Below are 24,786 nucleotides of genomic sequence, written 5' to 3' on the forward strand. Positions count from 1 at the left end.
CTGCTGAGTTTATTTTAATTATTATAGCTATCGTTATCAGTTAATATGTATGTTATGTAAATAAACTTTATATGAAGAAATATAATCTTTATTCATTACAGTCCTGTTCTTATTACCTTAAAATTTATCCTTTAAAAAAATCCACAAAGTTATAAAATAAGGTTACAATAAATATAAAATTTAAAATTAAATTTTGTACACATTAAGTGAAAAATCTACGTGATAAAGTTGCATTATATCTTTAAATTCCTCAGTGTATCTCGTCGCAATCTCTTGCCAGTAAGTTTCCTTATTTTCATCATCTTGGATTTGGATTTTGAGTTCTTTCAATTCTATAGCAAGAGACAATCATGCAATGTAGCTAATTGTTATAATATACATTCAAACATTATTTCATTGTCTTGGACGTGGCGTTGCGTAGGCAACATTAGTTTTGTCGTAGAACATCTGACATCTTATATAATTCTGAGTAGTATATGGATAACAATTATACCACAATCTCAGTCAATGCAAGGGGAATGTTAGAGAAACCCATTAATTCACCAAATATGTCAGTTAATATCAAAAATAGAGATATGAAATTTTTGTCGAAAAATGTGAGTCATGAAATTAACACTGACTGCTAAGCTCATTTACTAAAACGATCGATATCAAGATGATCACATTATTAGACAAACACCACTCGCTAGTGAGTTATGTTTATTTGTCTAAAAGCTTAGCTAGACTCATACCACAGTATACGTATAGTAGATATGTATTTATTATATATTGAAGGAAAAATAATGGTTTTTATATTAACCGTTTACGCCTAATGATATGAATGTGGTATTTGTGGTAAATTATAGTATTTTATAAGAAATGGGTCCCTTACTGTCGCATACTCCACAAGCCACGATCGTGAATGCGTCGTGCAGGTCAGATGCGCAAATACGACCCGTGTACATGAGCCTTGACAAATGGGGCATTATTTCTATCACTCGGCGCAATGGCAACTCCGTCGAACGCCATTGATGAATACTAAGTGTTACTGCAAGTATTTATTATTCATATAATTTCATATAAAGATTTTTTTAACTGCAGAAGGGATTATTTAACTGTTACAATAATAAATTGTATTTTATTGATCTTTAAAAGTAAAGCGATCCAGATGTATAGCAATTCTACAGGTCTGATAAGATAATGTGAGAAGTTTCTTCTAAAAAAGAGTATACTTAAATTTATCACATATGATTTACTAAGATAACTTTTAACGCGACAAAACTGTACTGTAGATTAAACTTGACTGACCCAGGATACTAGCATAACGATAAGCGAGCATTCGCATAAAACAACTCATATCAGAATCCTGTCGCTGTGTGGTGTTCAAGTCTATGCCGAGCTGCAGGTGGACTTCACGTAGCGGCATACTTGGCGTTAGAAATCGTTGGACATTATCGTAGTCACGAATACGAACTAACAAAGATAACACAATTTATTATTCCAGACCAATGTTCAATATAAACGAATGTTAGATATGAGATAGATATTTTAAAGTTATCGTTTTTCTTGTTGTATCAGAAAGGTCAGCGTATCAATTTTGATAGTGTCACTTATTTGAAAGTCCAATTTATGTTGACGCGGATCTGAACGAATGCTTAGAACTAACACAAGGCCACAAACAGATAGATGTCCGGACAGATGATAGCGACTCGACGCCATGCAGTATCGGGAATTTCGTAACCACCTACGCCGAGCGCTGCGTCTACACGACCGGGAATTTGATCTTCACGACAAATAAGCTTTGAAGAAGAAATCAAAAGTGAATTCAAATAATAAATAGGTATTGGTGGTGAAAAAAGGATTAAAAATGTTATAAATATCACAATACTGATCTGGAATTGTATAAATTAATTAATATACCTACATGCTATGTTATCTATGTTAATATTAGACCTAACCTGTAAACGAAAGTGAGGTCGACGCAGTATAGGCAACAACGAAAGCAGCGCGTTTCCAGATCCATCAGCAATATGGGCATATTCTAGAGCGAGTACGCGAAGGTTTTTTAATTCTGCCAAACTTCGAAGAAAGCATCGCTTAGTATCTGGTCTAGCAATATGTTTCCCGCTACCTAAATGAATATATTATTGGGTCATTATTCTTATATATGATAATTAAACTATATTCCATAACGTTTCATTTTTAGCAAAAAATAAAAGACTTTTTAAAGCATCTTTTAAAAATATTTATTATATTTTATCTTTCTTTGAATATAGTTGATCAGAAAAATTTGAATAAACAAATGATCATGGAAAGTCAGATACGTATTTTTTGGTAATTCCTTAGACTTTTTACAAAGGTTTTCTGGATTGAGATACATAAATTGATTTTATTTTATTTAAAGACATTATCAATTTGACTAAGGCGCTTAAACCTTATATGTATACAAATTTGTAAACAAAAAAATGTAGGTACGACCCGTGAGGTAAACATGACTAACTTCCCAGAGGTGAGGAATAAAAAACTATTATATACATTTTCAAATCGATTTCGAAAATTCTATTAGTTTGCTTTTTTAGTTTTTTATTTTTACAAAAAATAGCAGGCCTAATTGAAAACTTTTTAGTTCTTAATTATGCAACTACGCTTCGAATGAGCCCAGTCCCATATTTGGTTCCATGTCAATATCATATTTGGTTCGCGAAATAATCGAAGCAAGAGATAATTCCGAACGTACTTACGAACATATACACACAGATCTCTATAAAAACTTTGGATTCTGGTGACCTTGAAACATGGAGATATGCAAAAATTGGGTACGTATTCACAAAATCGGCCCCATTACATCAACTTTAATTTCTCAACTACACATAACTAAATACATTAATCTACTATGTAGAATACAAGTCAAGTAAAATCGTGAAGATTATTTTACTTTAAAAATTCATAATATTTAGATGAAGAAGGCGTATTAATTTCGGTAATTAATTAAATATTCGAAAGTCCAAAAATTCGCGTGTATCGAAATGCCTGTAAAAAGTGACAGATCAGCTTTAAAATACGTTTAGCAGTTCATAGTAAATATTTGGTACCTAAATCATTAACAAAAAATATATTTTAAAGTCATTTAGGTTCAAATAGGTAATAAATGTTGGTAGTATTGTAATAATGATCTGTCACTTTGTACAGTCATTTTGATGCACGCAAAAATTCTCTTCGCGCGTGTGAGTCGCAGACAGACACAAGCAATCTATGGAGCATTATCTGTAACATTGGCAGGGTTTGTTAAAGTTATTGGTTGAGCATTCTGCATTATTGCTGTTGCTGTTGAATTTTCAACATTTCTGTACAAAAAATTTGGTAAATTTTTCCTTGCCTCTTCAACAGTCTCTCTTAATCGATCAGCTCCGATGGGACGTGAAACAAGAGTTTCTTCTTGACATTCTTTCACTAAATCTTTCATTTGATCTTCTTCTAACGGTGTAACAGCTTGAATAGCTCTCTCTCTATGTTGCTTTAGTTCAATGTCAACGCGTAAAAGTTTTTCTCTGCTCGAATTGGTCCGCCAAGGACGCTTAGGATCGGCATTCAGATTTGTGTCATCGCTCCTTGTTATTTTTTTGCTTGAAATTGAAATATTTAATGTTATTAAAGCTTGTCAAAAGAATCATAATATAGTATAAAAAAGTTTGTTCCTTATAGGTAATGCTTAATAAATAAATACTCATAATAAGCCGTTACCGTTTACTCTCTGCAAGTAATTCTTTTAGTTTCTTTTCATTTTCTTTTATCAATATTCTGTCTGGAACGTATGGATTTTCGTATCTTTCGAAAACTAGATCCTCATCGTCCATTGCACTATCGTACTTCTCATAAAATTCCTTAATAAGTTCATTACAGCGTTCAGGTAATTTAAGTTCTGGTACATCCAGTCCTTGCAACAATTTAGTTAATTTATATTTCTCTTCGTCGGTCGCCATAGTAAACTAATATTGTGTCATAACAATTTAATTGTCATAGCAACTATATCGATAAAAACTTCCCTCGGCTTATTACAAACTATTAACCTCCGTCGGAAAAGATTATTCGGGTTGCACACGTTTTTAATAGTACCATGAAATATATAAATATTTTGCATATCAAAATGCAAACACACGCGTGCTATTAATAAAAGCCTTCATTTTTAAAACATTAAAATGATTTTTTATCTGTAAATATTTTAAAAAGACGTTGTATTGACTATCATATTCAACTTATTTGCGGCTACATTCGTATAATAGGAGAAAAGGCCTCCCAAATAAACACTCAACATTCCCAGCAGAGCGGCGCACGGCACAAAGAAACATAGCAACTTAATGCTTGGATAGAGCACAAGTAAGGCTGGACCACAAATTAACATTTTTAAAGTTTTTCTTTTACAATTTTTAGTTACTTTTAAATTTGTTACTTAATATATTTTTAAATATTAATATTTTTACATTATCATTATGACAGCGATTTGTATAATGATGACATTTGACTTTTACATCAAACTTTTTTTGAAAAAATATGGAATCTTTTCCTTTTTTAAGACATTGAAATACCTCAACGACAATCTGTGAAACGTTCTATTTTCTATTATTTAAGTCGATAAGTAGGTTAGTATAAAATACTTTATATCTTAAATAAAAACTATATTATAATTTTAAGTATATATAAATAAATAGATCCTCTTTTTATATAATTTATAATGGGTATTCCTGTTTCCCTCCAACTAAGCATCCAACTCGTGAGAACTGAATCTGCGACTTTATAATCGCTAGGCAGCCCGTGTTTGTGGGTACTGTTCAGTTATTGAGATTTTAATTAATAGAAGCAATCAAATCTAGTTCTAAATATAGCTTAGTACCACTAAATTTACCTGCCACTTATTTACCTGCTAAGTTACTTTACCGGCATTTATTAGGTTTTTAAAGTAAACGAAGTGTAATGTTATCAATAGATAAATATCCTTCATATTTCCTAATACTTGTGACTCTAAAACTATTAAGGGTAACAGTTCTACTTAGTTATTTAAAACTACCAATCAACTTACCAGTGATATAGCTATAATTAACGAGGATAGGGTTCTCGTTGGGCAGAACGAAACGCCAGAGGAATAGGTACTTTAGGGAGTGAGCCACGAAACAAGCAAGTTGTTGAATGAGACGAACTCCTTCTAATCTTTTACAGCACAAGTTCTCCAGTGACACCAATTGTAATCTTTCCTGGATGCTGGCAAGTCGCATTTAACTTATTTTAACCTAACAATTTCTCTAGACTTAATCCGGGTCTTAGAAACTGTTTGAAAAACCATCGGAAAAAATAAGACAGCATATATCAAAGATGATCTGCTATACTAACAAATGAGGTGAATTTTATTTCTGTAATGCCTACCTGAAAAAACTATTAACAAACATACATAAAACTTATACAAGAAAACACAATGCGTTTCGGAAAGGGTTTTAGCCGCCGTGACAAGCGTGAATTTAATGTTTTTGTATAAATTATAGTCGTGTCATAATTATTCTGACGACTGCCTTGTTGTAGATGTGTTTATAGTATAGTTTCTGCCTACTGACGGTCCGTGTCTAATTCGTGCTAAAAAGTTTGTTGTTTTTAGGACCGTGGACTATATGCGTATTAATAGGACTAAGGGAGTGACATAAAATGCAATAGTCTAAATTTATCTGTGTTTGCACACACATGCCTTCACTTTAGGCGATTTTTGGCCGAGTTGATTAATCTATGAGATTGGCTGCAGTAGCCTAAATTCGGTCAGCAAAACATCAAATCCTTTTGGAACAACTTATAATTATATGACATAATTGAAGTCCTGTATTTGATTTAAAATACGCACAGTGATTGTAAATAATGCAGTTACTTCTGTGGTATTGATATTAGTCTTTTAGAGGGCCAAGATGGCCTGTTGGTTAGAACACATCCTATGTCAAGATTAAGGGTTCAGGCTCGGGCAAGCTACACTGAAATGCTTAATTTGTGTTTATAATTCATTTCATGCTTGATGTTGAAGAAAAACATCCTAAGGAAATAAGCTTCAAACTTTTACCTCAAAAGGAGACTAGGCTTTAGCTCAGCAGTGAAAAATTTACAAGCTACTTTAAAGTTATAGATATTATTCTTTACATTAGTTTAAAAAAATATTATTCTATTAAACCATAACCAAAAAATTATAAAGTTTAATACCCGATTATTTTCTGAAGGAGTCTTAAGAACGTTTTTCGTTTGAAATCGTCGAGACGATCTATTTTAATTAACTGATCTGATAAGATAAGCCGATCAATTTGGACTTCATCCGCTTCCATTTTCTGTTGTTAATACATTAATAGAGTTAATTTATATATACATAGAATATATTCTTAACATTTTCAGAATTTCATATGAAAATATTTTAGTTTTATTAAGTTAAATTAATATATATAGGTATAGGTACATAGGCCACATGCACCTATCTCATACAGTTTTAAAACTATATTTTTTTTTAATGTCAGCTTCTAAGCCTTAAATCTATTTAATAAAACGCTAGCATGGCAAGATGGAGGACAATTTCAGGCACGAATTTTTTAATCGAAAAGAAAGAATTGTTAAAAGTTCATTCTAGTTATTTAAATGAGCATTCTGCATTATTGCTGTTGCTGTTGAATTTTCAACATTTCTGTACAAAAAATTTGGTAAATTTTTCCTTGCCTCTTCAACAGTCTCTCTTAATCGATCAGCTCCGATGGGACGTGAAACAAGAGTTTCTTCTTGACATTCTTTCACTAAATCTTTCATTTGATCTTCTTCTAACGGTGTAACAGCTTGAATAGCTCTCTCTCTATGTTGCTTTAGTTCAATGTCAACGCGTAAAAGTTTTTCTCTGCTCGAATTGGTCCGCCAAGGACGCTTAGGATCGGCATTCAGATTTGTGTCATCGCTCCTTGTTATTTTTTTGCTTGAAATTGAAATATTTAATGTTATTAAAGCTTGTCAAAAGAATCATAATATAGTATAAAAAAGTTTGTTCCTTATAGGTAATGCTTAATAAATAAATACTCATAATAAGCCGTTACCGTTTACTCTCTGCAAGTAATTCTTTTAGTTTCTTTTCATTTTCTTTTATCAATATTCTGTCTGGAACGTATGGATTTTCGTATCTTTCGAAAACTAGATCCTCATCGTCCATTGCACTATCGTACTTCTCATAAAATTCCTTAATAAGTTCATTACAGCGTTCCGGTAATTTAAGTTCTGGTACATCCAGTCCTTGCAACAATTTAGTTAATTTATATTTCTCTTCGTCGGTCGCCATAGTAAACTAATATTGTGTCATAACAATTTAATTGTCATAGCAACTATATCGATAAAAACTTCCCTCGGCTTATTACAAACTATTAACCTCCGTCGGAAAAGATTATTCGGGTTGCACACGTTTTTAATAGTACCATGAAATATATAAATATTTTGCATATCAAAATGCAAACACACGCGTGCTATTAATAAAAGCCTTCATTTTTAAAACATTAAAATGATTTTTTATCTGTAAATATTTTAAAAAGACGTTGTATTGACTATCATATTCAACTTATTTGCGGCTACATTCGTATAATAGGAGAAAAGGCCTCCCAAATAAACACTCAACATTCCCAGCAGAGCGGCGCACGGCACAAAGAAACATAGCAACTTAATGCTTGGATAGAGCACAAGTAAGGCTGGACCACAAATTAACATTTTTAAAGTTTTTCTTTTACAATTTTTAGTTACTTTTAAATTTGTTACTTAATATATTTTTAAATATTAATATTTTTACATTATCATTATGACAGCGATTTGTATAATGATGACATTTGACTTTTACATCAAACTTTTTTTGAAAAAATATGGAATCTTTTCCTTTTTTAAGACATTGAAATACCTCAACGACAATCTGTGAAACGTTCTATTTTCTATTATTTAAGTCGATAAGTAGGTTAGTATAAAATACTTTATATCTTAAATAAAAACTATATTATAATTTTAAGTATATATAAATAAATAGATCCTCTTTTTATATAATTTATAATGGGTATTCCTGTTTCCCTCCAACTAAGCATCCAACTCGTGAGAACTGAATCTGCGACTTTATAATCGCTAGGCAGCCCGTGTTTGTGGGTACTGTTCAGTTATTGAGATTTTAATTAATAGAAGCAATCAAATCTAGTTCTAAATATAGCTTAGTACCACTAAATTTACCTGCCACTTATTTACCTGCTAAGTTACTTTACCGGCATTTATTAGGTTTTTAAAGTAAACGAAGTGTAATGTTATCAATAGATAAATATCCTTCATATTTCCTAATACTTGTGACTCTAAAACTATTAAGGGTAACAGTTCTACTTAGTTATTTAAAACTACCAATCAACTTACCAGTGATATAGCTATAATTAACGAGGATAGGGTTCTCGTTGGGCAGAACGAAACGCCAGAGGAATAGGTACTTTAGGGAGTGAGCCACGAAACAAGCAAGTTGTTGAATGAGACGAACTCCTTCTAATCTTTTACAGCACAAGTTCTCCAGTGACACCAATTGTAATCTTTCCTGGATGCTGGCAAGTCGCATTTAACTTATTTTAACCTAACAATTTCTCTAGACTTAATCCGGGTCTTAGAAACTGTTTGAAAAACCATCGGAAAAAATAAGACAGCATATATCAAAGATGATCTGCTATACTAACAAATGAGGTGAATTTTATTTCTGTAATGCCTACCTGAAAAAACTATTAACAAACATACATAAAACTTATACAAGAAAACACAATGCGTTTCGGAAAGGGTTTTAGCCGCCGTGACAAGCGTGAATTTAATGTTTTTGTATAAATTATAGTCGTGTCATAATTATTCTGACGACTGCCTTGTTGTAGATGTGTTTATAGTATAGTTTCTGCCTACTGACGGTCCGTGTCTAATTCGTGCTAAAAAGTTTGTTGTTTTTAGGACCGTGGACTATATGCGTATTAATAGGACTAAGGGAGTGACATAAAATGCAATAGTCTAAATTTATCTGTGTTTGCACACACATGCCTTCACTTTAGGCGATTTTTGGCCGAGTTGATTAATCTATGAGATTGGCTGCAGTAGCCTAAATTCGGTCAGCAAAACATCAAATCCTTTTGGAACAACTTATAATTATATGACATAATTGAAGTCCTGTATTTGATTTAAAATACGCACAGTGATTGTAAATAATGCAGTTACTTCTGTGGTATTGATATTAGTCTTTTAGAGGGCCAAGATGGCCTGTTGGTTAGAACACATCCTATGTCAAGATTAAGGGTTCAGGCTCGGGCAAGCTACACTGAAATGCTTAATTTGTGTTTATAATTCATTTCATGCTTGATGTTGAAGAAAAACATCCTAAGGAAATAAGCTTCAAACTTTTACCTCAAAAGGAGACTAGGCTTTAGCTCAGCAGTGAAAAATTTACAAGCTACTTTAAAGTTATAGATATTATTCTTTACATTAGTTTAAAAAAATATTATTCTATTAAACCATAACCAAAAAATTATAAAGTTTAATACCCGATTATTTTCTGAAGGAGTCTTAAGAACGTTTTTCGTTTGAAATCGTCGAGACGATCTATTTTAATTAACTGATCTGATAAGATAAGCCGATCAATTTGGACTTCATCCGCTTCCATTTTCTGTTGTTAATACATTAATAGAGTTAATTTATATATACATAGAATATATTCTTAACATTTTCAGAATTTCATATGAAAATATTTTAGTTTTATTAAGTTAAATTAATATATATAGGTATAGGTACATAGGCCACATGCACCTATCTCATACAGTTTTAAAACTATATTTTTTTTTAATGTCAGCTTCTAAGCCTTAAATCTATTTAATAAAACGCTAGCATGGCAAGATGGAGGACAATTTCAGGCACGAATTTTTTAATCGAAAAGAAAGAATTGTTAAAAGTTCATTCTAGTTATTTAAATGTGGAATGAAGGTTGTATTTGAAGAAAGAATTATCAAATTTAGTAATAGTATTTTTTAGATATATAGAAGTTAACTGTAGGTCTTTTACTGTTTATGGAAAATTTATTCGCTAAAAGAGGGCATTATCCATAGCAAGTTAACATTTCAGAAAGTTAGAGGGTGGCGCCGGAAAATGCCATTGGGCAAACCACGTTTTGACTGTGATTACATTTCAAAGAAACAAATCTCCTATGAATGACACTTTAAAACAAAGTTTGCTTGGCGTTCGAGGCCGAGGAGTCTATCGGTCATTTTATTTCTACCTTTAACGTTGTTTCCAAGGACATATGAAGCTCCTTCAAGTAAAGTGCAGGCGGCAGCTTTAGTGCTGCATTAGCTTTCCACAAATAACATCCTAGAGTGGTTGGCATCTTTAAATTTGGATACTGGTACGTGAAGAGAACTTGCTCGCAGTGGTGATCTCCAAGAAAATAACGCTGAACATCGTGAATTGACCAGTACTTAGTGTGAGTAGATCTAGAAAAGAAGTTTTTATTCTTTTGATGCAAAGTGTAACTAAATAATAAATGTTATTATGTTAATTAAAAACTTTTCTTCGATTAATTTATTTTATAATAATAATCTAGAGTTTGTACTATGGAATTAAAAACTTGAAACTAGAATTGGAATTAAAAACTTGAAACTAGACAACTGATATATTATATAGATAATTACACCCAGACTCAGGACAAATAGACATGTTCATGCACACAAATGTCTGTCCTGTGTGGGAGCCGAACCCACAACCTTCGGCGTGAAAGGCAAGCATCTACCAACCACGCCAACCGGCCCGTCATAAATAAAATAGATATTTTGAAAAAAAAAATAGACGTAGATTGTTTATCAGAGCAATTGTAAAATATACTTCGACTTTCTTTTGAAAATTAAGCACCCACTTAAGTACATCATCTTCTATGATCAATCCGTCTGAGCTCTCCACGTAATACAGCCATATGTGTTGGTTCTGAGTCCAATCTGCCAAGGAAAGGAAACCTGGGCTTGGTCGATACTTTCTCGGGATAGAAGGCCATTTCACCGCTTCCAAGTGACCAATTATCTTTATGCATTTACAATCCACTGTTGGAAAAAAATAGCTCAATTTAATTACGTACCTACTCATAGGTACGTATTTTCTTATTTTTACGACAAAATTAGACAAGAAACGTAGGAAAACTATGAAGTTCTATGAATAGCGGGTGTTATTTTAAACACTAATACCTCTCTTTCTGTTGTCATTGATTTAACCTTCGAAAGAGGAAGACACAGCGTTGTTTAACATGTTTGGAGTAAAAAATATTATCGCACAAATTAATCTACAATATATATATTTTTTATAATTAAGCAACTCAATTGATACGTAACCTGTCCTACCCTACTTTTAAATATTATAAGATTCTTCTGATCTTTCTTTTTGCCTCAAGAAAAAAAAAACACGAAGAATTTAAAAACATTATAATAATATAAATAAAAATGTTCTGCTTTGTGTTAACAAGTGCACCGCGTTGACCATACCGCTCCCGCTAACAAAATCTCCCGAAACGATTTCCATAAGCGAGGTGTTTGAGAACAGCTATTGATAAAGGATCTTCAAGGATGACGCTCGAGACAAGAAAGAGAAACCAGCAAATTGTCGACGACAAAACACATTTCCTAAACTAAGCAAAATCTATTCATAGAGCAGTTAATGAATTTAATTATTGAAAGAATAATAAACTAAATTATGTGATCTTCATTTAAGTCTTTTTTTATTTCTACATGAAATATTAAGTAACATATTGAAGAAAAAAATTGTGAGTTTAAAAATCTATAACTCTATAGGATAACTCTAAATGGTCATTTTAGGATTTGGTGACTTCGCTCTACGGGGACGATATTTCGTTTATTATTTACAAATTAATTTTGTTTTTTGATTTTGGAAAATAATTAAGTGGAAACCATGATAGATATATGTTTGTATTTTTGTAGTTGTTAATATTAATTAAAGACAATAGTTGGTTTCGTAAATAAATAAATACCTTCAGATGCCATGTTCGCTTAAAAAATATATTTATGTATGTATATAAAACATACATAATATGAAAAATAAAAAAAATTGTTTCAATGATGATTGACAATTATAATGTAACCAATAGTCATTAATCGTCAATCAATAGGTATTTTTTATGTTTTTAAAAAATACCTAGCACAGTACCATCAATCTGCAGCCATAGACATTTATAAATAATTTCGCGCCTTACTCGCCCCTCGGTGCGCAATCACATTTCTATGCTTTCTATCTACAGCGACAGGTAATATACTATTTTCTTTTTCGTATTGCACATATTTTATAAATTATCTCTGAAGAATGTGGTTATATATAGGTATAGCTCTATTAATTAAAATATGATAATTAATACAAAGCGTTGTAATTTTTTTTCCCGCAGTCCTGTAGTCTCACACAGCGCCGCAGCGACTGATTTAAGAAACAAAATACAAAAATATGTTTGACGTATGTTTTAGTTCACTTCTCACGCAACTGTGGTGGAAAAATCGTGGGAAGAAATTGCTAAAAGCTTTATATCTTTATAAAAATTAAACGTAAGGCTTCTACAAAGTTACCAGATTATTTGTAAATGTAATTAATTATCCAGATTTATTCAATGTTTGTCACAATAAAAAAATAATTGACAACTATTGAAAGTAGAATGTACGTAGTTTACATACAATATTTTATATTTAACTTTGCACTTGATTTTCAAATACAATATCAAATAAAAGTTAGTTTTGCTTTATATGCCCTTTAAAAAGGAAGATACTGTAAAAAACGTTATTTTTATAATAATGTCGATTCGAGGAGGTCTAAAGGAAAAAAAAAACACTGAATTTTACTTAGCATTTCCGGTATATTTCAAAAAATATACAAAGAATTATAATTATTTTCATCTGTACAATTTAAACAATTAAAAATACTAGTAAATGCGTTACAAGTGATTACTTAAATCATTCTCAAACGTAAATATTTATAGAATAGATGCCAAAAATTGAAAAAAGTAACCCGTATCTAACGTTAACATAATTCTTCCAATAATCTTTAGGACAGTTATTACATAGTATACTTCTATAGTATATTTCAATAGAATTAATACTTATTTATTTAAAAATGGAAACTTTTTGTATAAAGTAATAGTTTGCTTTTTACTCTACTTTAAGTGAGATTATCTAATTATTTCTCTTCACTTCGTACAAATTCTATCAAAATGAATACAGTGTAAAGGATTATTAACTGTATATATAGCTTTAAATCACTTCAAATTTCTGTATCGGACTTAAGGTCCGTCGAGGATAATACGATCAATATTCATTTCAAATTTAAATTTGAAATCACATATCTTACTTCTGTCTCACAGCATTTTAAACAATAGATAAGCTAGAGACAAATTAAGATATTCGTGATATAACCCTCGGCCATAAAACATGTCTATATATTTCTACGTCAGTGTAAGTAAAAGTTGTTAATACTAAGTCTAGTACATATACGAATACCATCCATGAAAGTCGACACAACACTCCTAGGCGGTGCACAAACGACATTTACCTATTTAAGAATTTCATCTAAACGCCAAAAAAAATTATGTTTTTGCATCAGTACCTAATACTCTTAAATGGTAGTGAATTGAAAACTTAAGCTATTTCAGTTGTTGAGGATCCAGTTTTCACCTGTACAGATATGATATATATATATATATATATATATATATATATATATATATATATATATATGAATTATCACTTTTACTAGGTATTATAATCTTGCAACAAAAATCATTATATTATAGTAAGAAGCGTACTAATCATGACAGTTTCGTTAATGTTTGATTACAAGTACAATTCGTATGAAATCAATCCGCTGATGCGACAATCAAAGTGCGATGAATAAGCTTGAGGCATAACAATTCATCGAATAACGCTTAGCGAAGATGTTTGTGGCTCAAGTTAATTAAGTTATACGATGCGCATGCGCACTTGAGGGTGCGTCAAATGACACTGTGTGTGTAGCAAGTTTTATATGATATTGATACATTAAAATATTTTCATGCAAATTTTTTCAAATTAGATATATGTAAAATATACTGGTAACGAGAGCATGATAATTACTTTAATTGCAAACGCAGTTTGATGTCTCGCATTGCTACAACACAGTGTGAAAAACGAGTTGTATATACAAAGGCGACTATCTCGAATTAGACTAATTAAGCATTATTTCGGTCTATCAATAGGAAAGTCTAAGTCCTACAACGAAGAATTGAATATCATTTGCACGGTGAAACAACCGTTTCTTATAAGCAAACAATTGTATTCAACATTTTCTGTTTCTCCAATAAATAACCTTCAAAAAGGGTAGCCGCCTTGTATTCGCAGTCGAATAAGAGAGCTGTTAAAACGTTCTAAAACTCGTTTTTTAAATATGTATATCAAGTGCGTAGATACAATAATATGCTAAGCAAATGTTGTTTAACTTATAAACATTAAACCAAAGTTATTACCATATTAGTTACTCTGATCTTAAATTTTCTATGAGATATTTGTTTTTTTTTTCTGTAATATTAACACACTCTTGTTTGAAAGTATAATGACTAATCATTTAGACATATTTTTACCAAAAATTGTCGTAATATTTTGGACTGGACGCAATTTTATTGTCAAAGTCTGATGAATTCTCAGTCTTTCAAGCTGAATAATTTGTATGGATGGACTTTTACTTAAAATATTACTTGAGGATGCAACAATAATTACTATCGTTAATGATCATAATGAGAGAAAAGAAATGAACTAATTTTCTCCCTTAATTCGTAAAATGGCAAAAATACACTTGATTATTCTAGATACATTCTGCATAGTATATGATTTAGTCAGTCTGACACATGTAAGATACAATTTTCGTACTCATATGCGAAAAATAAGAAATGTCGAATAATATTTTTGATATTATTCTATAATTCATGCCAACAATTATATCTACAATATGACATAACTGATTATTTATCGCGGAACATAAAATCCTCTCAATACATAACGTTTTATCCATTTGAGTCAAATTCATGTACACTTCGTTACAGATTCTGTTATTCACAATCTATAATAACTCGTATTTTGACAAGATTAAGGTTAAGCCGTACTGCGAAATTACATCTCGCGATTCTATTGTCGTAGTTTTTATTCAACGTGCTAATATTATAATAATGTATTCCACTTAATACGACTTCTATTCTCGCGTTTGTCAGTACTGTGCAATTCTCGGCTGAGGCACATGTATATAAAATGGACAACTAAATTAAATCTAAAACTCACTTTCACATTTGTATTAAAGTACAAATTTTGAAAGCGCACTTTAAAAAGCGAATATCGAATTAAGATTCCAAAGTATTACAAAAATACGAAAATAAAACCATGCATGGTTTTTGCAACCAAGGTTATTTCGTAGTGCGGGCTAGCCTTATGTGAATTGTGTTCTTTGAATCCCACACATGCGCAAGAAATTGAACGTTTGATCCAGTTAAGATTGATTTAGGCTTTGTGGATACAGCACAACCACTTCTTTGTGAACTACAAAATATTAAAACACAATATTAATAAAAAGCTATAATATTTTTCTTACGTACTCATGAACATAATATTTTTGACTATTTAAAGATACTAATTGTAAACAATTGTTTATACCTAACCTTACTTTTTATCATAATATTCGTACTTTATCATTTGGCCATCATTTCGATTTACGAATAGAAAATAATTTCGTCACAATAACAGAAAAAATGTTTACGCAAATGAATGTAATACCTATTTAAGACGCTGCTACAATATTTTATCTAAATAGGTATAAAAAACAATCCTTGTGCTATAAAATAAGATGCGCCTATTTGACACGGAGGACGGTTCTTAAATGATCTTGTAAAAGGACACAATTCGTTCTTAATGACAAAAAAATGAACATTATCAATAAATTGATATTTCGTTATATAATTATAAATGGATCGCGGTAAAAATTTCAGCGCGCGTCCAATCAGATTGGACAATATCACAGCCCAGTGAAAAATAATCTACAAAAGCATGCCGTAGGAATGAGATCATTTTCATAAAAAATTCAAACCAGCTCAGATGTTTCACTAATTTGAAAAGTTTCTACTGCGTTCATATCTTTCAAATTGTATTAATATATGAGTTCAAAATTATCCTCATTGTTGTGACTAATATTTTATAATAAAAAAAATATTAACATTAAATGCTGTAAATTTTTAATTTAAATATATAATTTTCTTCAAAAATTTTCGCCTTGATTAAACAAATTATATTGTAAGTTATCATCTAAATGTAAACATTAAAGTATACTGTAACTATGGCACAAATTAGGAATACTATAATTCTAAATTCACACGCGTGTATGTTGTATTGTTATAAAATGGGTAACAATATAAAAACTGGTTTGATATGGTGCCTGGCTTTTATAGTAAAACTTTTAAAATCCTACAAATTCCATAAAATATTTACCATGATAGTACTTAGTTTGTGTGTATTGTTTGGATGCTATTTTATCATACAGAGTTGCCACAAAGGAAAAAAAGGTTTAAATGTTTTTTTCATGTAAAATAAAATTTCATTTTCATTTTAAAAACGACGAAAATGAATAAAGTTTTAATATTTGGAACTAATGAGATTCGCAATTCCAAAATTTACGTAAATTTACTTTTAAGTTAAAAATAATTTTGAATTCAACTGTTATTTAACGGGCAACTCTGTTGTCTATGCCGGGAACCGCTCATTAATAAAATTAGGAATATAATATAAAATTGTCAAAACCCCAACTAATTTTAATAAATACGTCTTGCAAAGTCCACTTGTAACAATAGGTACAGTTTGCTCACTTCTAAAATTAGCACCATTTCTTTGAAATAGCCAATAATTAAATAAAATTTTATATAATTTTAAAATATATTTCATATTGTATAAATTTTATACTATTTTGTCATAAACAATAATAGTAAAGGTTTTATTTTCACCTATTTAACTTTAATACTAATTCAGTGCGTTGAGGCTATTTATCAAGTTCTCATACAATTTTTTTGTTACAATTGGACCAGCAAAATTTTACATATCTTACTATACCATTTCATAATAGCACCGCCATTCAATAACCTCAAACTTGCTCCAAACTTACCTAACATTTTTATTTCTTCAGTTGGTCACATTTCAACACATTACAAAGAACAGAGTTTATTATTTTAAGATATATAATGAAATTACAATACTCCACCGTCCACTCTCAATGTTCTAACACGAACGGAACACAATTCGGCTACATTCAGAGAGCGGTTAAATCTTTCATCACTACATTAAATCACTACATTTACACAATTATGGACAATACACTGCTACTACAACGCATTATTCCTGATGTGTATGATGATTAAACATGAGAAAGTGCATAGTCCTTGGTACATACCAAAGACGCTCGCTAAAACTTCACTGTGTTCTTCACACCACTACAACGCTAATAAAGATAATAAATATCTTTAGGCATCGTTAGAATTGGGGGCGTAACACAAACGGCACGGGAATCCGCATAAAGCGAGCGAAATATTAAGATTGTCTCAAGCGGTCGGCTGTACCGTGGAAGGATGCGCAGGCAGGGACGAGTGCGTCGCTGTGGGTAGTCCTGGGTGAGTGGTCAAGTGAGTGGAGTCACTTCGGCGGGGTGGTGCCGGTGGAGGACGTTTCTTTATTGGCTTGGGTTCCTCGCGTCTAGGTGGAGCCTCCCGGCCGAAGACATTCTCATAAAACGGATCTTCGATACCCGAACCGCCTCCATAATGCTCCTGTACCCACATGGACACACTCGTTTCCTTGTAATCATCTGATAGTGGATACTCCCTGAAGCCAAGAACTTCATGCGGTGTCGTTGCCGGCTCAAGTTTGCATTTCTGCGCCACTTGCCATTTTTTCCTCATTACTCTTTGTAAATCTTTTAAAAATTCTTTGGGAGGATTGCTATTAGAATCTGCAAGTTTTTTTGGTGAAGATAACCGAGTACTTTCATTGCGTTTGGGTGGTGGTGGTTTTCGGGGCGAGGGCGGCGCATCTGTTAAATTAAATGTGATCTTTTTGGTTTTCTTTTCAGAAGACGTTGGTAAATCATCTGCGAAATTCACTTTCTTAATGGAACTAGTCCGTTCCTTAGTTGTTGAGTCCATTGTTTTCTTTTGTACAGATGGGCTGCCATTGCTCAGTTTCTTAGACTGTAATTCAACTAGACAAGCCCCATATGCTACATTCTGTGTGCCGTAAATGCTTTTATCGGAATGGAGAGAAGAAGTTTTTGAAGCCTCTGAATGAACACTATCCAATGAAGGTTGACGAGGAAACGACCGGCTGGAATCAGATAAGCGATTGCTATTTCTTTGACCTGCGCGCGCTGCCTGTTCTATTTGCTGGGCAGTGAGTTGACTGACGATATCCTGTACTCTCCCGGGTTGAGCTTCCATGGCATGTTCGGGAGGTGGTGGTGGAAGACTGAGCTGAGAGCCATTTATATCTTCTATAGAATCCAGTGGAGGTGGAGGGGGTGGTAATGAGTCGAGGCTAAGAGTGGAGCTGAACATTCCATCTGGAACATCATCTGTCGGAGGAGGTGGGAGTGGCAAATCTTCGACTGCTGTTATATCTTGCTGCTGTTGAGTTTTATCATAAATAGTGTACCCGTAGAGAGACGAGGTGGTTTCAACGCTGCTACGGTAAGGGTCTCTCGTAATCGTCTCATAATGTCCGTAAGATGGAGACGGCGGCTGGTGCCGAACGGGACTACTTGAAGCAACGCTGCCGGTACTATAGATGGGCGTATCAGAAGATTCTATAAATAATAATAATATTTTAAGACTGACAGAATTACATAAAACTATTATATAGAAGACTTATTGCACATGTAGAACAGCGTAAACTCTTCAGATTAAAATATGAGCAATATCTTAGAACGGCCAAATAAAATATTATTACACAAATTCTTTACAAATATACTAATTTTATTTTATATGTATATGAAGAAAAGAATAAGAAATAACCTGTAGCGGTGGAATGGTGTCGTTTAAGCGTGGAGTCATCACGCGGTCGAGTCCGCCTGGTAAGCGTGCCCGTGTCGCCCGTGTCTGTATCGCCTTCGTTCTCCACCATCTCCTTCAGCTGGCGGGTCATCCACGTCAGCGGTATATTTGGCTTCATTGAGGGCTTTCGTTTTATTGTACCTGAATAGTAATGAGGGTTTTGCTAATTAATTGATAACAAATTCCATAATAACATTATTATTTGTTAGTCATACTGGCTAGAGGTCATGAGTCATGTTTGAGTACTTTCATTTAATTAAATGACACATACGATAAAACTTTAGTAACTTTGTGGTTAATAAAGTTCCGGCAGAACAGAATGGAGTCAACCTATCGGTTCGGTAGAGCAGATTAGAGTTACGTCGTTTGTGTCATAAGAAGCGACTTGTAATAAGAGCAAAAATCAAGCCCGTAAGCGCATTAAACAGAATGCATAATCATCCCAGAGAGGGTTGGCAGGCATCAGGCAGGCAGGCGACCAGCCGTAAAAGTGTACCAATCAAGATAGAAAGTGTAAATGATAATAATGATTTAATATTATTACATAATGGAGAGGCGTTTTGAGACATAAACATATTTTGCCCTCTCCTTACCGTCGCACATTAGCAGCTTTCTCTCTCGCACTATGCAAGCAACTATTTTGATTATATACAGATGGCAGGTACGATAACAAATAAATGTTTATTATATCAATAAACAATCAATTTCTCTTTGTATCGGTTAAATCTCATTCATCTAATAGAAATCGCGTCATCTAATATAAATATGTATTTGCGTAAGTGACACAAGCTTCCCATTCGAACGAAGCTCGGGCCACTAATGAATTGGTTCGGCAGTTCGGGTCGAGAGGTAGAATGAATTGTGCGAGTATTTTTTAGTTTAATTTTTAAAATTCATTAGTAAATAAAGTATACATTGAACAAAAGTTGTCCCATATTACTATATATTATTTAAGAAGTGCTTAATTGAAAAATATCATTGTTATGAGCCATCAAACGAAACCATTTGATGTTATGTAGACCCTAATATGTCATATTCTAAATACTATAAAAGTTTTAAATAAAATCCGTCAATATAATATTGACCAAAATTAAAAAAAAAAAGTAATTAAAAAAAATTGTTTTAGTTACAGACCGCCCGACCAATGGTTTATTATTTATCTAACATCCAAAAGGTAAAAGAGTATTTTTGTACTTATATTTTAAGACCACCCTTTACGCAGTGGCCGCTTAGACTATAATTAGATTTTGCTACACTATTGTATTGCTACCTGTTATATGTACGTATACATGGGTTAGGTATGGTTTAGAATTAGAGAATATGTATTTTTGAAATACTAACCCATAGGAAACTCGCAGTCAAAGGCACTTTCGGAAGCAGTGCCGCCATCTGATAGACACCCGCTGGAACTAGATGATGAAGCGCGGGAATGTCTACGGACGTAACAAATGTATTGAAGTTATATTCGTTATTAAAATTAAATGAAGTATTAGAAAAAAATATTTCTAGCACATTCATCTACAAAGACATGTTTGCATATAGAGATTACAAATAAATAATATTATTATATTGTAATAATATAATAAACATTCGCATTTGCGTCATATAAGCAAGCGTACATATTTAAATTAATTACTATAAAAGCTACGATTATTGAATTTTATAATATTCGCTGCATAGCTTACACACATTACCAATAAAATATTTAATGTTAGTCAAATTTGTTTAATAAATAAACAAAAAGTTATATCATGTGGAATATTAAAAAAAAAATTCTTTTGTTAACATATTTTAACGGACCTGATATTTAAAAAGTTAAGGTTCCCTAAGGTTTTTTTTTACAATTTTAAATTAACCATATACGGCAACACCCACCTGCCACTGCTGATATCGGAGTTGGCAACACTGATATTGCTAGAGGCGGACTGCGCGGGGCTGTTGACCCCCATTGGCATCGTGCCATTTGTCTTTGTGGGGATCGATGTTATCTGCAACAAACATTATTTATTTGGTTACATACTATAAGATAGAATGTGCATAGAATTTGTTTAAAATATAAACAATGTTTATGCTTAATTATTTTTTGTTTAAGTAATGTATCATACAAAGGGTTGACAGTTTTGTTAAATATATATTGAATAGAGTTTCTATAAGAGTAAAACTATTGATCAGCTGATATGTCAAGTTTTTTAAGCCGATATTAACGAAGAACGGGACAAGAACAGTCCCGTTATATTTCGATAGAACAAATTATTAAAGCCATATTAAAACGATGCTACTTAAAAAAAAGACAATTATAAAAGTTCGCTTATTTAGTAATGGTTATCATTAAATGATTGTAAATATTACTGCTACACGCAAGACACGCAGGATGCGGAATTTCTTTTTTTTTACCAATTCAAATAGTCTTATTTATTAAATATACAAACCTATTCAGAATTCTAATAAAATATTGAAGTTGGAAACAAAAGTTATTTATTTAATTTTTTTTTATACATTTCTAAAATATTTTCTCTATATATTTAAATGCATAGCTGTCTAAGAAACTCATTACTTAACTGTAATATTACATGTGACAGACGCGTTCGCGTTTTAATTACTCAATCGGTCACTGTGAAATTTTTCAAACACGCCGTCAGGGTTAAAGAAAAAGTCATACGGTACCTAACAGGTGTCCCTTCAAACGCAAGCGAAAAATAAGTTAAGAAAAATACTAATAGCAATATCTGATAATATAATTATTACGATACCTCCCTCCTAATATATACAAACTTTATACTACGAAAAATATTATTGCTATTTCAAAGTAAAGGTGAACACGGTAATTATCTTTGTGCAATACGTATGCGCTACTTTTAAAAGGTTATGTTGATCAGTATTGAATACTTACAGAACAAGAACGCGCATGCGCCAAGTGATCTAAATCTTCTTGTGTGAGTTCCTCGACGAGGGAGCGGTGATTCTCCAGGAGTTGTCTGCCATGCTGTTTTATATATTTCATATTAGTTAATAGCTTATTAGTACAAAAATTAAAACAAGAATTGTTCGAGTCCATATACATGGAGGTATATATAAACGGAAGAATAGAACACACCTTAGCTATTCGCATAGCAGTGATCCATCTCTCCAGAGTTTTCTGATCATCAGCGCAGAGGAACTTGATGAATTTAACGCTCTTTGGCTGCTGGAGTCGCGGGTGCTTGATAGCGAAACAGTAGTCGGTGGGAGACTTGTATTTCTTCTTCCAATTCAATCCTAAATATACTTCGTTAGTGTCGAATGTCGCCAAACACACCAACTCCTTCAAAGTCTTCACTTTATCTTTCGGTAAATAGTACAGTCCTAATTGACAAAGGCAAATAGAGCATAATTATAGTGATACAGTAAATAAAACAACATTCAAATTCGCTTGGCTTTGGCGCTTCGGTTTTAAAGTGTGGCCACACAATTCGCGTATCAGCTTTTATCAATAATTTAATATTGTGCTGTTTAAGAAAAAAATATATAAGCACAATATTTAATAATAATTCTAGTGTAAATTGACCATATATACCAGGTAATTACTAACCAGACGGTCGTAGTACGAAGTAAAACTTCTTCCATCCTTTTTTGGCATCACTTTTTAAATAGAGAGGGCCTTCCATGGGCGGTACAGGATGGCCTGATACGGATGGGATGTTCGAAGATGGTCCGCTTTGGCCGAAAAATTCTTCTATAATCACTTGACGCGAATGTTCGTCTTGTTCACTGCACCAGCCTGTTATTAGAAAATCAAAGAAAAGCTTTACTTTACATCACAAATATAGTTCTTAAATTGGTACGTCAAAGTAAACATTGATAGTGATAACACAACGAAATTTATGTCTATAAAAGATCTACATTATCGACGCAAATGTATATTACAAATAATACTGTAAGAACTTTTTTTTAATAGGAAGGCGGACGAGCATATGGGCCACCTGATGGTAAGTGGTCATCAACGCTGACAATGGCATTATAAGAAATGTTAACCATCACTTACATCACCAATGCGCCACCAACCTTGGGAACTAAGATATTATGTCCTTTGTGCCTGTAATTACAATGGCTCACTCACCCAAGAACTTGTTTTTATATAATTATATGTATTTACAATAAATAATGATCGATTCATATAATGGGTACCTTTATCATCTTCAGTAAGGAGAAACCTTTCTGGTGTTTGGAAGAGTGATATCTTGTCAGGTCTCTCGGCAAATAGTATTTTGTTTTTGGATTCCCTCGTCCATAGCATCAGATTGTCGACTAACATTTCGTGATCTTCATAGACCCGTTCTAAGATAATAATATAGAATATATTAACTACTGATAATATAAATATAAAATGTAAATTTTTATGTTTAAGCAAAGGACAAAAAAATAAACGATTGCTGTAACTAAATTTATTTGTCACAAATCCTAGTCAAAATAAAAAATATATTAATAGTATTTTGTAGATAAAAATACCGCTTGCACTTTGCAATAATTCGTAACCGTAGTTTTAGATGTTTGAATGTATAATTTTTTTTTTTTTTATAGAATAGGAAGGTGGACGAGCATATGGGCCACCTGATGGTAGGTGGTCACCAAACGCCCTTAGACATTGGCATTGTAAGAAATGTCAACCATCGCTTATAGCCAATGCGCCACCAACCTTGGGAACTAAGATTTTATGTCCCTTGTGTCTGTAATTACACTGGCTCACTCACCCTTCAAACCGGAACACAACAATAACAAGTATTGCTGTTTTGCGGTAGAATATCTGATGAGTGGGTGGTACCTACCCAGACGAGCTTGCACAAAGCCCTACCACCAGTATAATAAGAAAATAAGGCGCGTCTTCTATGTATAAGCGCCGTACATACTGATTGTTATAGAATTATTTGTTTATATAATGTCGCGACGATACGCGTAGACTACTCGGCTAGTAAATATTATATTTTTTGTATGCGTTAATCATACGATTTTTCGATTTGTTTTGTTTGTTCAAAAATAAATTCAAATTTTCGCAGCCAAAAATAACTACATATTGTAATAACTTAATGAGTTTATAAATAATAATATAAATCAAATGCAAAATTATTGATTATTATATAAAGTTTTACCCATATGCAGATCAGGTAGGTGTTCCACTATCGCCCACTTAGGTTCCATAGAGACATGATTTTTGTCAGCCAGCAATCGCGCCACATAGCCGCATGTCATTTTCTCATCTATTAGTAAACTTTTGGATGAGCCATCCATAGAAAAAGCCTTAATGAAGAGCTTCTTAACATTAGCTTCTCTCATGCGTTCCAAAGCGAGCTTGATTTTATCCGCTTTCTGTTGAAAAACCGCATCCTGTGAACGTATTTATAAGTTCTAAGCAAACTAAACAAAAAAAGCCAAACTAAACAAAACTAATCTTACCATTTTTTATAGTTAAATAAATCTGTTATTGCTATGATATTTTGAATCTCCTTTAGATAAGTGATAATTAAAAGCATATATTTCCCGTTAAGCGATAAAAGGAAATTTAATATGGCAGCATACCTATGCCTTTTCGAAAAACTACTACACAAAAAAGAGATCACATCGAACGCATTGTTGTTGTAAAATATAAATTACAAGGCAATAAAAAG

General features: G+C 32.3%; 3 protein-coding genes across 10 annotated transcripts in view; all 3 read right to left on the reverse strand.

Moving 5' to 3' along the window:
- Positions 1-24,786, reverse strand: part of LOC126780773 (amyloid beta A4 precursor protein-binding family B member 1-interacting protein) — a 273,890-nt gene that overhangs the window by 150,622 nt on the left and 98,482 nt on the right. For 4 of the 5 annotated variants that reach the window (XM_050505465.1, XM_050505464.1, XM_050505466.1 and 1 more), the window contains 9 exons: positions 24,271-24,505; positions 23,312-23,461; positions 22,716-22,904; positions 22,242-22,489; positions 22,038-22,130; positions 21,023-21,135; positions 20,489-20,580; positions 19,109-19,288; positions 12,888-18,900 (listed from right to left, as the gene is read on the reverse strand). In XM_050505465.1, coding sequence (XP_050361422.1) covers positions 17,645-18,900; positions 19,109-19,288; positions 20,489-20,580; positions 21,023-21,135; positions 22,038-22,130; positions 22,242-22,489; positions 22,716-22,904; positions 23,312-23,461; positions 24,271-24,505 — 2,556 coding nt within the window. In that variant the 3' untranslated portion in view covers positions 12,888-17,644. Of the gene's footprint in view, positions 1-12,887; positions 18,901-19,108; positions 19,289-20,488; positions 20,581-21,022; positions 21,136-22,037; positions 22,131-22,241; positions 22,490-22,715; positions 22,905-23,311; positions 23,462-24,270; positions 24,506-24,786 lie in introns of those variants that run through there. The other variant, XR_007670535.1, reaches the window with a different exon arrangement.
- Positions 187-12,100, reverse strand: LOC126780662 (uncharacterized). Its single transcript, XM_050505289.1, has 10 exons — positions 12,035-12,100; positions 10,916-11,096; positions 10,283-10,496; positions 9,555-9,676; positions 8,404-8,582; positions 1,938-2,110; positions 1,646-1,778; positions 1,288-1,452; positions 872-1,027; positions 187-332 (listed from the first exon to the last, which is right to left on the reverse strand). Exons 1-10 carry the CDS (start codon positions 12,045-12,047, stop codon positions 187-189), a joined length of 1,482 nt encoding a protein of 493 aa, XP_050361246.1. The 5' UTR covers positions 12,048-12,100.
- Positions 2,208-7,788, reverse strand: LOC126780795 (uncharacterized). 4 transcript variants are annotated; one of them, XM_050505505.1, is made up of 4 exons: positions 6,205-6,325; positions 5,054-5,232; positions 3,721-4,187; positions 2,208-3,602 (listed from the first exon to the last, which is right to left on the reverse strand). In XM_050505505.1, the coding sequence occupies exons 3-4, from the start codon at positions 3,957-3,959 to the stop codon at positions 3,230-3,232; spliced, it is 612 nt and encodes a 203-aa protein (XP_050361462.1). In that variant the 5' UTR covers positions 3,960-4,187; positions 5,054-5,232; positions 6,205-6,325; the 3' UTR covers positions 2,208-3,229. The 4 variants fall into 4 exon arrangements, with proteins under 4 accessions (XP_050361462.1, XP_050361461.1, XP_050361460.1 ...); XM_050505504.1 differs by lacking the exons at positions 3,721-4,187; positions 5,054-5,232; positions 6,205-6,325 and adding an exon at positions 7,071-7,782; XM_050505503.1 differs by lacking the exons at positions 5,054-5,232; positions 6,205-6,325 and having other exon boundaries at positions 3,721-4,403.

This window comes from Nymphalis io, chromosome Z (assembly GCF_905147045.1).
Source record: "Nymphalis io chromosome Z, ilAglIoxx1.1, whole genome shotgun sequence".
Classification (NCBI taxonomy): Eukaryota; Metazoa; Arthropoda; class Insecta; order Lepidoptera; family Nymphalidae; genus Nymphalis; species Nymphalis io.

Bases quoted from the DNA above. Each gene is read 5' to 3' on its own strand.
- LOC126780795 (XM_050505504.1), bottom strand. From the start codon at position 7,309: ATGGCGACCGACGAAGAGAAATATAAATTAACTAAATTGTTGCAAGGA. The intron at 3,603-7,070 runs GTAACGGCTTAT...TTCAATTTCAAG, and splicing joins TTACTTGCAGAGAGTAAACG to CAAAAAAATAACAAGGAGCG.
- LOC126780662 (XM_050505289.1), bottom strand. The intron at 8,583-9,554 runs GTATTAAACTTT...GCGACTTGCCAG, and splicing joins CTCCTTCAGAAAATAATCGG to CATCCAGGAAAGATTACAAT. The intron at 1,453-1,645 runs GTTAGTTCTAAG...TATCTTTGTTAG, and splicing joins CTATCTGTTTGTGGCCTTGT to TTCGTATTCGTGACTACGAT.